The 16,264-nt window shown below is 59.5% G+C and overlaps 1 protein-coding gene across 1 annotated transcript; it reads right to left on the minus strand.

Annotated features, from left to right (window-relative positions):
* Positions 1-380: 380 nt before the first annotated feature.
* On the minus strand, positions 381-1,580 carry S1PR5 (sphingosine-1-phosphate receptor 5). The gene has a single exon (XM_062179432.1). It carries the CDS (start codon positions 1,578-1,580, stop codon positions 381-383), a length of 1,200 nt encoding a protein of 399 aa, XP_062035416.1.
* Between the last annotated feature and the right edge of the window lie 14,684 nt (positions 1,581-16,264).

Here is a 16,264-nt window from a genome sequence, read left to right on the forward strand (position 1 = left end):
CACCTGGATCATCTCCATTATGCGGTCACTCTGTCATTGTCTGTGTTTCCCGGGCCAAAATGCTAATTCCACAAGGGCAAGGAATTGGGTCTGTTCGCTGTTGTTGGGGTTGGGCATCAATAAACGCACGCATGCCCCCTCTGCGTCTTTTTCCTCCCTCCACCACTGTTTTTTGCAAATTCCTGCATTCCGCTTCCTGCTGCTGCTGCTGACCCTGGGAGGCTGGGTGCCCTGGCTGCAGCCCCAGCCCAGCCCCTGGGGAGTGAAGCCGTGGCCGGGCAGTCCCTGTGCCGCCGCGCTCCCTGTCTCTGTCTCTCTGCCTTTCCAAAAAGAAAGAAAATCAGTAGAACAGCTCTCGTGGTGGCAATGGCGGGCCGAGGTCACGAGTATGCAGCTAGCTCCAGTGCCAGGGTTCTGGCGGCCATGGGCGCGCCGGGGCTGCCGGCAGAACCGCTGGTGTCCAGTGCGTCTTGCTGGGGTGAGGAGCGCTCCGAACGGCTGGAGCTGACGTCCAGGCCCGGGGGCAGGCAGTGGCGCAGACCGCCCGAAGCCCCGGCCACGCTCGGGGACTGCTGGGAGCCGCTCTGGCTTCGGCCGCAGGGACGGCGGCCACAGCAGAGGAGCCGCAGGAGCGCGTGGCGCAGGTCGCGGTTGGTGAGTGTGTAGATGATGGGGTTTAGAAGCGAGTTGGCCATGGCCAGGCCCAGGAAGGGATCGGCCTGCAGGAGCACAGGACAAGCACGCGCCGGGCACGCCACGTCCAGCAAAAGCAACAGGAAGAGGGGACCCCAGCAGGCCACGAAGGCCAGGAGCACCACGCTGAGCGTGCGCAGCAGCGCCAGGGAGCGAGACGTTCGCCGTGCGCGGCTCGACGCGCTCCGGCCAGCCCTGGGTCGCGCCCGCAGGCGTCTGGCGTTGGCACGCACCTGGCAGTAGATGCGCGCGTAGAGCGCACAGATGGTGGCCAAGATGCCCACAAAGGCCAGCACGCAGAAAAGCACGTAGGCCTTGGCGTAGAGGGGCAGGACCGTGGAGCAGGCGTCCAGGCGACCCAGGCAGTTCCAGCCCAGCACCGGCAGCAGCCCCAGGAGCAGCGACACGCCCCAGGCGGCCGCCGCCAGAGCCAGCGTGCGACCCCGACTGGCGGCGGGCGCGGGGCCCCGGCGCGCCATGGTGAGGTGGCGCTCCAGGGCGATGGCCAGGAGGCTCAGCACCGACGCGGCGAGCGCCACGAAGACGCCGCCCTCACGCGCGAACCAGAGCGCAGGCGACAGTCGCAGCGTGAGCGGCCCCGACAGCAGGATGTTGGTGGCGTAGGCGGCGCCGGCCAGCAGGTCAGACAGCGTGAGGCTACCCAGGAGAAGGAACATGGGCGCGTGGAAGCGCGGGTGGCGCGCGAGCACGAGGAGCACGGCCAAGTTCTCCAGCACGATGAGCGCGCACACGGCCAGGCACACGGCGGCGTCGGCGCGCAGCCCCGCGCCGGGCTGGTAGCGCGCGCCGCGGAGCTTCCCGGTGTAGTTGTAGTGCAGGACGATGACCTCGCTCACCGGTGCGGGTCGCAGCAGGCCGGGCTCCATGGGCCACCCGCCCCGAGGCTGCGGAGAGGCCGAGCCGCCGTCTTCCCCGGCGGCGCGCACCTGCGGAGGCCTGCGGAGGCAGGAAGCCAGTGGGCCTGGAGCTCTTGAGATTGGAGCCTTAATCCCCGCCCACCACCCCGCGCGTCCCTCACGCACACCGGGGCCTAAAGGGGGCGTCCATGGACCACACAATCTCGGGGTGGGGGACAGGGCGACACACGATCCCACCAAAAAGGGACACAAGCAAGGTTACCCTGAGACACGTTCAACACCAGACATGCGTGTGAGCGGCTAGCCTAGTGGTTAGAACTTGTCCCGGCACTGTGGTGCAGCCGATAAAGCCGTGGCCGCATCCCATCTGGGCGCCGGTTCGAGTCCCGGCTGCTCCACTTCCAATCCAGCTCCCTGCTGATGGCCTGGGAAAGCAGAAGAAGATGGCTCAAGTGCTTGGGCCCCTGCACCCACGTGGGAGACCCGGAAGAAGCTCCTGGCTGCTGGCCATTTGGGAAGTGAACTAGTGATAGAAAATCTCTCTCTGTATATAAATACAGTGACACCCAGACCCGGGCCCATATACAAGGGGAAAAACACACAGTCACACACCATCACAGAAACACAAAAATACGTTCATACATGGACATGGCGACACGGGCAAAGACACACAGAGACACGGCTTCACACGCAGCGGCACAGACCACAATTTCACAGCCGCTGCCCACATTCAGCCTGGGGCTCAGAGCCTCACACACACCCCAGGCCTCCTCCTGCGCAGACCCCTTCTTTCATGCAAAAGCGCCACCCCCCACCCACCCCCAATCCCCACCCCCACCCCGCTCACACACACCCAACACCAGAAGACTGATGTATCTGCCCAGAGGCACAGGCAGGCGCTCCCCGAGGGCCACACATGCCATTAAAATATAATGACACTTCCCATCCTGGCACTGCACCCTTTAATCCTCTCCACAACTCTCACCGTAGCCCCATTGTACAGATGAAGAAACTGAGACTCAAAAGGGAACTTTTGTATAGAAGCAGACGTAGGTTTTCAGGCTCCCACACAAGACACAGCCAGGCAGAAATGCTGCCCCAGCCACCGCGAGCCCCAGACAGACAGACACACACACACGCAAGGGAGGGACCCTGCACAAATGAAGACAGACAGGGAGGAGCCGCGGGGAATGAATGCGCAGACACGGGTTCTGCGTTCTCTGATGGGGACACAGCTCGGCGTCTGCACCAACCCCCTTGCCCCAGCTTGCCTGGAAGGATTGAGGCAACGAAACTTGCAGTGGCCGGGCCAGGAGCGGTCGAGACTGGGGGATTCCAGTCCCGCCCGAGCTAACCTCCGGCTTTCCCCACCCTAATGGCCTCCAGGAAAGAATCGGGCACTCCGGTAAGGGAAGTTGCGCCTTTCCAGACCCAGAAAAGTGGCCAAGGGACCCCCTCCGGGCCGAGCCGAGCCCCGCGCCCCCAAGGACCCAGGGCTGCACACTCACCCTGCGCCCTGGTCGTGCGCGCCCCGCAGTCGCGCGCCTGGAGCCGAGTGAGCGGACACGGCTCCGGGGGGCGGGGCTGCAGCGGGGGAGGCCAGGGGGCGGGTCCGCGACGGGCCGAGCCCGAGGTCGCAGGCAGTCGCCCCCTCCCTTTGGGGCCCGGGCACTGAGCCCGTGGCTGCCAGCCGGTGCCACCCGCCGCGGCACCGGAGATCGCCCCGGCGGCGACTGGCACCGGCGCGCCCTCAGTTCCCCCGTCCGAGCCTGGGCTGCCCTCCTAGGGGCGCTCCGTCGCGGTGGGAGACCCCGGGGACGAGCGAGTGGGTGGGTCCTTCCGTAGGGGCAGTGGCTGCCGGAGCCGCTTCCCACGCCGGCAGAGGGTCCCGTCCGTCCTGCAGCGCCCGGGCGCGGGCTCCTCCCGGGTTCTCCGTGGACTCCCAGTAGGATCCCTTAGGCTGCCCCGAAGGACGCCCAGTCGGCCCGCCGAGGGACCCCGAGGCGGCTCAGATTAGGAAGGGTCTTAGGCAGTGGGGGAGAGGGGGGTCCTGAGTCCTGGCCCTCCTCCCCGCACCCTGCCCCCCTCAGAGAGGGCTGGGCGGCTCCGCACACGGGCCCCTCCCCGTTTTCCCCGTTCCCACCCCTGGCCTGGGGAGAGTGGAGGAGGGGCAGGGGCAGGCGGGATTCGGGTGGGAACTTTCCTGTCCCCAAATAAGGAGGGCCTGGCTCGTCTGGCGCCCTGGCTCCCGCGCCCCCCCCCCCCCATCCGACGTCTCCTAACAATGCGATTCACCCATGTATTGTGCGTCTGGGCTGTGTCCTCCCCCTCGCCCTCACCGGACGGTCAGCCTCAGGGGGACAGGGACGAGAGTTTGTCGCGGGCCCTGCCGAGACACAGCCGGTGCTCCAAACACGTCCGCTGAGCGAGCTCCATGAATGAGGGTCTCGCTTCCTCTGGGGGTGTCGGTCTCTGCTTCTCCCTGTCTCTCTGTCTTTCCCACGCCTCTCCCAGGCAGCTGCTGGCCCCGCCCACGATTCCCCCACCCACCCAATTTCCCGACCAGGCCCAGCGCCCCTCCCCAGCCTGGCGACTGCAGCCTGGGACAGGGTGGGCGTGGGAGCTGCGGTCAGTCGCGACCTCCGCAGGGACAGCGCCCTTTGCTCCCGCCACCCCAGGCCCTGCCAGTGGGGGGAAGCCTGGGAGCCCTCCAGGGGCCTGAATGGTGGGAGGGGGGCGCTTCCGGGAGGAACCACTAAGGGTACTCGGTCGTTGGCCCTGTAGTCCCTCGAGGATCCACACAGGTCGAGCCCCCAACTAGTCCCTTGGGGATCCCTGTGGCTCCCGCCCCCGCAGTTCCCCAAGCAGGCAGGACCCACTTCTGGGAGCTCTGACCAATGAAACTCTCGCACGGGGTGGGGGTCGGGGGCAGTCAGCCAATGCCGCGCATGGGGGCCATTAACCCTTCAGTGCCGGTGCCCCTGTTACAGCCCTGCGGCGGCAGCAGCAGCCTACAGGGCCTGGTAGCCAGCAGGCACCCAGTGACCTTGTGCAAAGGGGAAGCCACACCCCAGGGGAGGGAGGCAGCTGCTTCACACCTCCCAGGCAGCCCTCTCACCTCTCACCAGCCCTGGGGGGCAGAGCAGGGCTCTTCCGGCTGGGCTGCCAGCCACAGGGCCTGGCCCAGCACCCCAGCTCGGGGGCCACTTTCCCATGGATTGCAACCCCTGAGACACAGGGATCCCCAGGGCGCTGGAGGCTCTGGACCCTTGAGCTTGGGGACCAGCGCCTTTCCCCCCAAACCATCCCAGCTGTCAGACCCCTTCCTGGCCCTGGCCCGTTCTCCCCAAGGCCAATGGCGCCTGGCGCTCCCTGCAGTCCCCACGCTCTTGCATTTCCTCGGCTGGTCTATTGGGTGTTCCTGGGAGCCCAGACGTTTAAAAGGTTAAGGGTTCTAAGTCTGGAGCCAGGCTCAGTCACGCTGGACCCGGGGCCAGGGAGGCCCCTTCTGAACCCCAGGAGCCTTATCTTGGAGCCAGTAATCACAGCACCCACAGTACCCAGTCCCAGGGTGGTTGTTGAAGATGAAAGAAAAAATGGACAGGGTGGCAGGGCACCCAGCCTTGTAGTGCAGCGGGTTAACCCGCCGCCTGCAATGCCAGCATCCCAGATGAGCGCTGGTTCGAGTCCCGGCTGCTCCACTTCCAATCCAGCTCCCTTGCAAAAGGCCTGGGAAAGCAGCGGAGGATGGCCCAGGTGCTTGGGCCCCTGCACCCACGTGGGAGACCCGGATGGAGCTCCAGGCTCGCAGCTTTGGCCTGATCCAGCCACAGCTGTTGTGGCCATTTGAGAAATGAACCAGATCTCTCTCTCTCTCTCTCTCTCTCTCTCTCTAACTCTAACTCTGCCTTTCAAATCAATAAATTTAAAAAAAGGGGAAATGGGTAACAAAGCTGGGGTATGCAAGCTCGGTCAATGTTAGCCCAGGTAACCATTGGTCGCCACTGTATTCCTGCCAGGGGATTAGAAGGGGTCTCTCAGCTCAGACACAACCACCGCCCTGCCCCCGCCACCTCTCACCACCGATGGCCTTTAGGATCTCGCTGTCCTGTGGCAGCTCCCAGCCTGGAGCGTGCCTGGGCTAGCACACCTGCCGGGCTGGTTCTGCTGCCAGGGCCCTCGCCCACAGGGGCTGCTCCACCCGGTCTGCACCCACTCAGGCTGAGTGACATCTGTGCCTTGCAGAGGGGAAAAAATGCGTCCCAAGGCTGCCGCAGACCCTGTGCCTCCTCAGTCGCCCTGCCCCGCACAGCTCCGGGACTTGAAGTTGGCTGCTGGGCACTGACCGCATCCCCATGGACACAGACCGGAGCCCTGGAGCTCCAGGGTGGCTCAGATTGGAGGCCTGAGGGCTAGCGCCAGCTCATGGCCACAGGGTCCGTGTGTCCGGCTCAGTGAGATGTCTCCCTTACACAGCTCTCTGCGCTGGGCAGACACACTGACAGATACATTTGTTTCTCATTGGGGTAGAGATAAATGAGGCTTAAAATCACGGGAAGGCATTTAGCTTAAGGGGTTGAGACACCTGCATCCCACAGCGGAGAGCCTGGGTTTGATACCAGGCTCTGGGCTCCCGAGTCCAGCCTCCTGCTCATGCAGACCCTGGGAGGCAGCGGGAGACAACTCTAGTCATTGAGCTCCTCCCACTGACCACGTATAGGAGACCTGGATGGAGTTCCTGGCTCCCGACTCCGTCTGCCCAGCCCTGGCCATTGCAGGCATTGGGGGAGTGAACCAGTGAATGGGAGCGCTCTTTCTCTTTCTCTCTCTTGCTCTCCCCCCCCCCCCGCCTCAGTTTCTCACATAAGTAAATAAATAAAAATTGCAAATAATTATTGAAAGGCACTCTAGGGCTGAACAAGCTGTCTGTGCGTCGTACGTATTAACCCACAGGTTAATTCCTCTAACATTATCGGTACAAACTCATGTTTCTTTGAATAGATAAGAAAATAAATCAGATATGTATGTCAACGTGGGTTGGTCCACACACACACACACACACACACACTCCGAATATGGTGCCTCTCCTGCGGAACCCTGTGTTGAGACTGACTCCGCATGGTGAGGTAGGAACAGGGGGAAGAGACGGGTAGGCTCTGTCCTCAATGGATTCATGGATTCGTGTGATGAATGGATTAAGGGGGTCACAGGTCATCTCCAGAGTGGGTCTGCTATGAAAGCGAGTTTGTCGGGGCCTCTCCCGAGCTCCCTGTCTCCTGCGCCACCTCAAGTCTCTGCTAACAAGAGCGCCGTCACCGGGGGTAGGTAGGCACCCTGCATCCCGTATCGGGGTGTCTGGGTTCGAGTCCAGGCTCCGTCCCTGACCCCAGCTCCCTACGGAGGTGCACCCTGGAAGCAGCAGACGATGGCTCACGTCTTTGGGTTTCTGCCACCCACGTGGGAGACCTGTGTTGTCTCCCTGCCTCCTGGCTTCAGCCCCCATCCAGTCCTGGCCATCGCGGGCGTTTGGGGACTGAACCAGAGGAGGACGGCCCCCGCCCCTCACGCTCTCAAATAAGTCAATAAAATATTTGAAAGATAATTGTTTAATTTCTTTGAAGGTAAAACTACAGAGAGAGAGAGAGAGCGCTCTTCCATCTGCTGGTTCAGTCCCCAAATAGCCACAATGGGTAGCGCTGGGCCGGGCTAAAGCCAGGAGCCCGGAGCTCCACCTGGGTCTCTCATGTGGGTGGCAGGGGCCCCAGCACTCGGGCTATCTTCTACTTCTTTTCCAGGTGCACTCGCAGGGAGCCGGATCAGAAGAGCAGCCGGGACCTAACCCCGTGCGCTGATAGGATATGCTGGTGTTGCCGGTGGCGACTTAACTCAATGCGCTGGAAAGCAGGAAGACAGAGATAGACAGAAAGGCTACAGACAGAAATCTTCCATTTGCTGGTCCACTCTCCACATGTCTGTAACAGCCAGGGCTGGGCCAGAAACTCCATCCAGGTCTCCCATGTGGATGGTAGGCGGGAAGCCGGAGCAGGACTCGAACCCGGGCTTTCCAACGTGAGATGGATTCGTCGCCAGCAGTAACTTGGCCGTGGCGCCGACTGCCTGCCGCGCGACTCGCTGCTGGTGTTGTACATCCTAAACGTTCGCACAGATGCCTGATAGCCAGTATCACCATTGCGGCATCACACAGAAAATCCTCTGTGTTCCGTCTGTTTATCCCTCCCTGGCCTCTACCTCCTGGCAAAGGCTGTGATTTTTTTTTTTTAAGATTTATTTATTTATTTGAAAGGCAGAGTGACACAGAGAGGGAGAGACAGCAAGAAAGAGCTCTTCCATCTGCTGGTTCACTCCCCAAATGGTTGCAATGATTCAGGTTGGACCAGGATGAAGCCAGGAGCCAGGAACTCCGTCTGGATCTCCCACATGGGCGCAGGGGTCCAAGGACTTGGCCCATCTCACAGCTTTCCCAGGCGCATTAGCAGGGAGACGGATGGGAAGTGGAGCAGCCGGGACTCGAACCAGCGCCCATACGATGGGAGGTTAGCAATGCGGAGCGGATCCCCCCGCCCCCTCACCTGGCCCCAGCCGCCGTTCCCGAGTTTCCTGTCACTGGAGGCATAAACCGTGCGACCCTGCGCGGCGGGCTTCCCCGGCTCAGCTCAGCTTTGTGGGGTTTGTCCACACCGCCATGGACGTCAATGCTGCCTTTCTCTTTGGGCTGAAAAGCACTTGGTTGCAACACCGTGCATTTTATTAGACTCTGCGAGGCTGTGTGATGGCGGAGGGGAGGAAAGGAACTCATGTCAGGGACTGGGACTGGGCAGGGCTCTGGCAGGGCCGCGCCGCCCTCCTGTCGTCGGCCCCCTCCCCCACCCGGTGACTTCACCCTCCCACGAGTGGCCTCAATTACAGCACAGGTTAAACACAGGCCAAAGAAGGGAGATGGCTCTGGGCCCTGTGCAGGTGTGTCTGGGGCCACGCCCTGCGGGGGCAGAGGAGGACCCCCCCCCAGGCAGCCGCTCCAGGTGCCCCCCCACGCCTCTCCTCTCCCAGGCCCTGAGTCAGCATTCCCCCCCACCCCACCCCATTCTCTCCCCTCACACTTAGACATTCACTTCACAGCTTAGGCGGGGAACAGCGGCTGGGGAGGGGATGGAGTCAGCACACGTAAGGGCTGGAGGGAGGCTGGGAAGCCTGTGTGTTCAGGAATTGAGATCAGTTCAGTTGGGCGTGAGCTTACTTGCTTCAGGGTGAGCAAGGAGTAGAGAGGGAGGTGAGGCTGGGAGTAGGGCAAAAATCAGGTCTAGGCCGGCGCCACAGCTCACTAGGCTAATCCTCCGCCTGTGGCGCCCGCACCCCGGGTTCTAGTCCCGGTCGGGGCGCCAGATTCTGTCCCGGTTGCCCCTCTTCCAGGCCAGCTCTCTGCTGTGGCCAGGGAGTGCAGTGGAGGATGGCCCAAGTCCTTGGGCCCTGCACCCGCATGGGAGACCAGGAGAAGCACCTGGCTCCTGGCTTTGGATTGGCTCAGCGCTGGCTGTAGCAGCCATTTGGGGGGTGAACCAATGGAAGGAAGACCTTTCTCTCTGTCTCTCTCACTGTCTAACTCTGCTTGTCAAAAAAAAAAAAAAATCAGGTCTGGGTGGCTTCAAATGCAGTTCTCGGGTCTGGACACCTCCTTGCTGTGTGACTGCGGACAGCTTGCTTACCCTCTCTGTGCTAAACCTCCCCACCCGTGAAATGGAGACAAAAAGTCTCTTTCTTACAGTGATTTTGTGTGCAGAAATGTGGTCATTGGTAAAAAAAAATTTTTTTTAATTTAAAAAAGTTTTAGCATGTTGCTTGCTACATGTCATCAAGTACGATTTAAAAAAAAAAGTGTATTTATTTGTTTGAGAGGTAGAGTTACAGAGAGAGAGAGACAAAGAGGTCTTCCAGCCGCTGGGTCACTCCCCAAATGGCCACAATGGCCAGGGCTGGGCCAGGCTGAAGCCAGGAGCCAGGAGCTTCCTCCGGGTCTCCCACGCAGATGCAGGGGCCCAAGGACTTGCGCCATCTTCCGCTGCTTTCCCAGGCCACAGCAGAGAGCTGGATCGGAAGTGGAGCAGCTGGGACTTGAACCGGCGCCCATATGGGATGCCGGCACTGCATGCTGGGGTTTTACCCACTGCGCCACAGCGCCAGCCCCAGATACAGTTGTTGTATTATTATTAGGGTGGGAAGGAGAGTCTCCCATCCCCAGGTTCACTCTGAATGCAGGGCTGGGGCCATGGCTGCGAACCAAGACCTCTACCTGGTCTCCCACGTGGGTGGCAGGGACCCAAGGACTTGGGCCATCACCGCTGCCTCCCAGGATGCGCACGCGCAGGGAGCTGGGGTCAGCGGAATCCAGCCAGGTATTCCAAACCGTCTTCCCTTGTAGGCTACCCACCTGCCCCGAGTATTGCTGATTTTTAGATGGTTGTACTGAGATATAATTCCCATACCTTATATTTGAAGTATGCAATTTGGGGCTGGCATTTGGTGCGCCAGCTAAGATGCCACTTGGGGGGGGGGGTTGGTGTTGTGGTGCAGCAGGTTAAGCCGGTGCCTGTGATGCCAGCATCTCATAGGAGCGCCAATTCGAATCCCGGCTGCTCCACTTCCGATCCAGCTCCCGGCTAACGTGCCTGGAAAAGCAATGGAAAATGGGCCACCTACTCGGACCCCCCCCCCCCCCCATCACGTAGGAGACCTGGATGGAGCTTCAGGTTCCTAGTTTCAGCCTGACCCAACCCTGGCCACCATGGCCATTTGGGATGTGACCCTGCAGATGGAAGATCTCTCTCTCTCTCTTTCTTTCTTTTTTTTTTTTTTTTTAAAGATTTATTTATTTGAAAGGTAGAGTTACAGACATAGAGAGAGAGAGAGAGAGGTCTTCCGTTGGTTCACCCCCCAAGTGGCTGCTACAGCTGGCACCACGCTGATCTGAAGCCAGGAGCCAGGTGCTTCTCCAGGTCTCCCATGGGGTGCAGGGCCCAAGCACTTGGGCCATCCTCCACTGCACTCCCAGGCCACAGCAGAGAGCTGGACTGGAAGAGGGGCAACCGGGACAGAACCGGCGCCCATATGGGATGCCGGTGCCGCAGGCAGAGGATTAGCCAAGTGAGCCATGGCACCGGGCCCGATCTCTCTCTCTCTCTTTCGCTCTCTCTCTCTCTCTTCCTCTCTCTCTCTTCCTCTCTCTCTCTAGCTCTTTGTCACTCAGCCTTGCAAATAAATAAGAAGGAAGCAGCACCACTGTCACTCTCTGCGCTTGACCAACTTTGACTTCATCCACCTCCCTCCAGGTGGCAAAGGTTCAGCCCTGTGGACCCCCTGTGCCCATGCAGCCTCCAACCATCCCAGGGGTCCACCAGGGGGCCCAGAATCAAGTCTCATTGGCTCAGCTCCGATCTGATGTTGTAACCAACCAATCACCTCGCCTGGGGGACAGACTTATCTGATCGGCCTGGACCATGTGGACGTGGTCTTCCCAACGTTGGTTGGAGCAGCTTCCTGTGACCCTTAAGCAGTCTCTAGATGAACTTCCAGCAGCCGAGACGGGAGAGCCATGGGGCAACAGAGAGGTCAGGAGTTCAGTTTGGGGTTGGCTGGGGTTGGCCACGACTCCCAGCCCTCACGTGGTGTCCATGAGTCACCGGCTGGGTGTCTTACATTGTTGTTGTTGATGTAAAGATTATTTGTGTATTTATTTGAAAGGCAGAGTGAGAGAGACAGAGTGATAGTGAGAGATTCAGACAGACAGACAGACAGAGAGATCTTCCATCACTGGTTCACTCCCCAAATGCCTGCAAGAACCAGGGCTGGGCCAGGCTGAAGCTAGGAGCTCTGTCCACATCTCCCCCGTGGGTGCAGGGGCCCAAGCACTTGGGCCATCTTCCGCTGCTTTCCCAGGTGCATCCACAGGGAGCTGGATCCGAAGTGGGGCAGCCGGGACTCGAACCTGCACTCTGACGTGGGATGCAGAAGCTTAACCTGCTGCACCGCAACGCTGGCCCCTAGTCCCATTTTCCGTGGGCTTTTCAAAGAGCTCCTCGTCCATCACCCTCACCCCACCTCCAAGACCCCCGGGCGAAGCCTTCCGGGCGCTTTCCTGTCACCCTGCACTTAGCACGTGCACTGAGCAGGTGCTCAGGATCCGTGTGCCAAACTCACATGTGGGACAGAGCGTGAGCTCAGCACACAACCCGGGTCTCCCACGTGGGAGGCAGAGGCCGCCTCCTGCCGCCTCCCAGGTGTCCGCATTACCAGGAAGATGGAGCCAGGAGCCAGTGCCGGGAATCGAACCCAGGTACTCCGACGTGGGACAAGGCAGTCTTTTTTTTAAGTAAGCTCTATTTTTTTCAAGGATTGATTTATTTATTTGAGAGGCAGAGTTACAGACAGAGAGAGGGAAAGGCAGAGAGAGAGAGAGGTCTCCCATCTGCTAGTTCACTCCCCAAATGGCCACAATGGCCAGGGCTGGGCCGATCTAAAGCCAGGAGCTTCTTCTGGGTCTCCTACATGGGTGCAGGGGCTCATGGACTTGGGTCATCTCCCACTGCTTTCCTAGGCCCGTTAGCAGGGAGCTAGATCAGAAGTGGAGCAGCCGGGACTTGAACTGGTGCCCAAAAAGAGAATCTTAATGGACGTGTTCACCTCTAGGCCAACGAAAGAGGAGTTTTGTAAAATTTCAGCCAAAATGGAAACAATGAGCTGAGCTCACTTCTAGAACATTCTATCATGGACGCGTGGTCCAGTGGCTGCTGGGGAGGCAGGGAAGGACGGCTCGGAGCGAGCAGGGGAAGTGCGAGGAGGAAAGTGCCGGGTCGTGAGAAAGCCTCTCCCGCGTGTTTATGTTTGCTTCAGGAGTGTGTCATTTATTCCACAAGCGCTCAGCCTGGGAGAGACTGCTGGGCTCTGATTGATGTCCCTGGGGGACGTGGGAACGGCGTGGACACACACGGAAACATTGTTGGAATTGCTGGGAGGCCCAGGCACACGGCAGGCAGTCACTAGGAGATTCTTGAATTCCGCTCCAGTGCCATTTTGCTTTGATGCCTTCGTTCACCAGAACGATGGCGATTTTTCTTTTTTTTTTTTTAAAGATTTATTTATTTATTTGAAAGAGTTACACAGAGAGAGAAGGAGAGGCAAAGAGAGAGAGAGAGAGAGAGAGAGAGAGAGAGAGAGAGGTCTTCCATACGATGGTTCACTCCCCAGATGGCTGCAATGGCTGGAGCTGCACCCATCCGAAGCCAGGAGCCAGGAGCTCCATCTGGGTCTCCCACGTGGGTGCAGGGGCCCAAGCACTTGGGCCATCTTCCGCTGCTTTCCCAGACCACAGCAGAGAGCTGGATGGGAAGTGGAGCAGCCGGGACTAGAACCGGCGCCCATATGGGATGCCGGCACTGCAGGCCAGGGCGTTAACCCTCTGTGACACAGCGCCGGCTCCCCATGTCAATTTTTCAGCTTTATTGAGGTGTAATCGACATACAAGAAGCTGCATATATTTATAATGTCAAACCTCTGTCTCTTTTTAAAAAAATACTTATTTAAGGCTGGTGCCGCGGCTCAATAGGCTAATCCTCTGCCTTGCGGCACCGGCACACCGGGTTCTAGTCCCAGTTGGGGCACCGGATTCTATTCCGGTTGCTCCTCTTCCAGGCCAGCTCTCTGCTATGGCCCGGGAAGGCAGTGGAGGATGGCCCAAGTGCTTGGGCCCTGCCCCTGCATGGGAGACCAGGAGAAGCACCTGGCTCCTGGCTTCGGATCAGCGAGATGCGCCGGCTGCAGCGGCCATTGGAGGGTGAACCAACGGCAAAAGGAAGACCTTTCTCTCTGTCTCTCTCTCTCACCGTCCACTCTGACTGAAAAAAAAAAGTATTTATTTATATGAGACATAGAGAAAGGCAGAGAGACCCAGAACTCCCATTTGCTGACACACTCTTCAAATGCCCACCACAGCCGGGGTTGGCCAAGCCAAAGCCGGAAGCCCGGACCTCAATCCGGGTTTCCCGTGTGGGGAACAGCTGAGCCATCACCTGCTGCCTCCCAGGGTGTGCGTTAGCAGGAAGCTTGGATGAGGGCAGAGCCAGCACTTGAACTCAGGTTCTCCCAAGTGGGATGAATCTCTCTCTCTTTTTAAAAGATTTATTTTATTTACTTATTTGAAAGGCAGAATTACAAAGAGAGATAGAGCCAGAGCGTTCACTCCCCAAATGGCCACAAGCCAGGAGCTTCTTCCAGGTCTCCCACGTGGGTGCAGGAGCCCAAGCACTTGGGCCATCGTGCACTGCTTTCCCAGGTGCATTAGCAGGGAAGTGGAGCAGCCAGGACTCGAACCGGCGTCCACGTGGGATGCCGGCACTGTAGGCTGGGGCTTTAACCCGCTGTGCCACAGCTCCGGCCCCGTGGGATGTGTCTCTTAATCAGTGTCTTAACTCCTGGGCCAGGTGCCTGTCCTGGTCAGCCTTCTGAATTGTAGCTGCTCTCGTGGTATCTGACTACTACGTTACAGAGGCTCCTGGTTTACCATGTGGCAGCCTGACCGGCCTATCCTGTTTCAACATCGTAAGTGGAAAATGCATTGAGAGGCGGGCCTCATGCTGCAGTGGGTTAGGCTACCACCTGGGACATCCACACCCCACACTGGAGGGCCTGGTCCCAGCCCCAGACACTCCGGGCTTCTGAGCCAGCTCCCTACTAAAGCACTTTGGAGAGAGCAGGTGATGGCCCACGTGCTTGGGTCCCTGGGGCCCCCGTGGGAGACCACGATGGAGTCCCTGGCTCCCGGCTTTGGCCCCTGGGACCCCCGTGGGAGACCACGATGGAGTCCCTGGCTCCCGGCTTTGGCCCCTGGGACCCCCGTGGGAGACCACGATGGAGTCCCTGGCTCCCGGCTTTGGCCCCTGGGACCCCCGTGGGAGACCACGATGGAGTCCCTGGCTCCCGGCTTTGGCCCCTGGGACCCCCGTGGGAGACCACGATGGAGTCCCTGGCTCCCGGCTTTGGCCCCTGGGACCCCCGTGGGAGACCACGATGGAGTCCCTGGCTCCCGGCTTTGGCCCCTGGGACCCCCGTGGGAGACCACGATGGAGTCCCTGGCTCCCGGCTTTGGCCCCTGGGACCCCCGTGGGAGACCACGATGGAGTCCCTGGCTCCCGGCTTTGGCCCCTGGGACCCCCGTGGGAGACCACGATGGAGTCCCTGGCTCCCGGCTTTGGCCCCTGGGACCCCCGTGGGAGACCACGATGGAGTCCCTGGCTCCCGGCTTTGGCCCCTGGGACCCCCGTGGGAGACCACGATGGAGTCCCTGGCTCCCGGCTTTGGCCCCTGGGACCCCTGTGGGAGACCACGATGGAGTCCCTGGCTCCCGGCTTTGGCTTGGTCTAACCCCAGCTGTTGCATGCATTTGAGGAGTGGCCCAGCGGATGGATTCTCTTCTCTGTCTCTGTCATTCTGCCTTTCAAATTAATATAAAGAAATCATTTTTCAAAATGTATTCGGGGCCAGTCGTGGTACAGTGGATTAAGCCTCTGCCTGCGACACCAGCATATGGATGGGCGCCGGTTCGAGTCCCGGCTGCTCCACTTCCGATCCAGCTCTCTGCTGTGGCCTGGGAAAGCAGTAGAAGATGGCCCCAGTCCTTGGGCCCCTGTACCCATGTGGGAGACCCGGATGGAGCTCCTGGCTTGTGGCTTCCAATTGGCCCAGTCCCAGCTGTTATGGCCATTTGGGGGAGTAAACCAAAACTTTCTCTCTTCTTAACTGTCTTTCAAGAAAATAAATTATTTTTTTAAATGCATTGACTTGTGCGCACTTCGGCAGAACATATACTAAAAATGCATCAGCTGCAGGGCTGGCGCTGTGGCGTAGTAGGCTAAGCCTCCGCCTGCAGTGCCGGCATCCCATATGGGCGCTGGTTCGAGTCCCAGCTGCTCCACTTCCAATCCAGCTCTCTGCTGTGGCCTGGGAAAGCAGTGGAGGATGGCCCAAGGCCTTGGGTCCCTGCACCCATGTGGGAGACCCAGAGGAAGCTCCTGGCTCCTGGCTTTGGATTGGTACAGCTCCCACTGCTGCGGCCATCTGGGGAGTGAACCAGTGATGGAAGACCTCTCTCTTTCTCTGTCTCTCTCTCTCTCTCCCTTCCTCTGCCTCTCTATAACTTGCCTTTCAAGTAAATAAATAAATCTTAAAAAAAAAAAAACCTCACATCCCTTTCAAATAAATCAATTTTTTTTATTTGACAGGCAGAGTGGACAGTGAGAGAGAGAGAGACAGAGAGAAAGGTCTTCCTTTTCCGTTGGTTCACTCCCCAATGGCTGCTGCGGCCGGCGCACCGCACTGATCCAAAGCCAGGAGCCAGGTGCGTCTCCTGGTCTCCCATGGGGTGCAGGGCCCAAGCACTTGGGCCATCCTCCACTGCCTTCCCTGGCCACAGCAGAGAGCTGGCCTGAAAGAGGAGCAACTGGGACAGAATCCGGCGCCCCGATCAGGACTAGAATCCGGGGTGCCGGTGCCGCAGGCAGAAGATTAGCCTATTGAGCTGTGGCGCCGGCCCAAATCAACCTTTCTTTAAAAAAAAAAAAAGTGGATAATGGTAGCACCTGCCATCTAGGGCTATGCTGAGGATTAAATAATTTCACGTAGTTAAAGAC

The sequence above is a fragment of the Lepus europaeus genome, chromosome 20, assembly GCF_033115175.1.
Source record: "Lepus europaeus isolate LE1 chromosome 20, mLepTim1.pri, whole genome shotgun sequence".
Lineage (NCBI taxonomy): Eukaryota > Metazoa > Chordata > Mammalia > Lagomorpha > Leporidae > Lepus > Lepus europaeus.

What these genes read in the sequence shown, in the direction of transcription:
- S1PR5 (XM_062179432.1), bottom strand. Translation starts at nt 1,580, where the DNA reads ATGGAGCCCGGCCTGCTGCGACCCGCACCGGTGAGCGAGGTCATCGTC.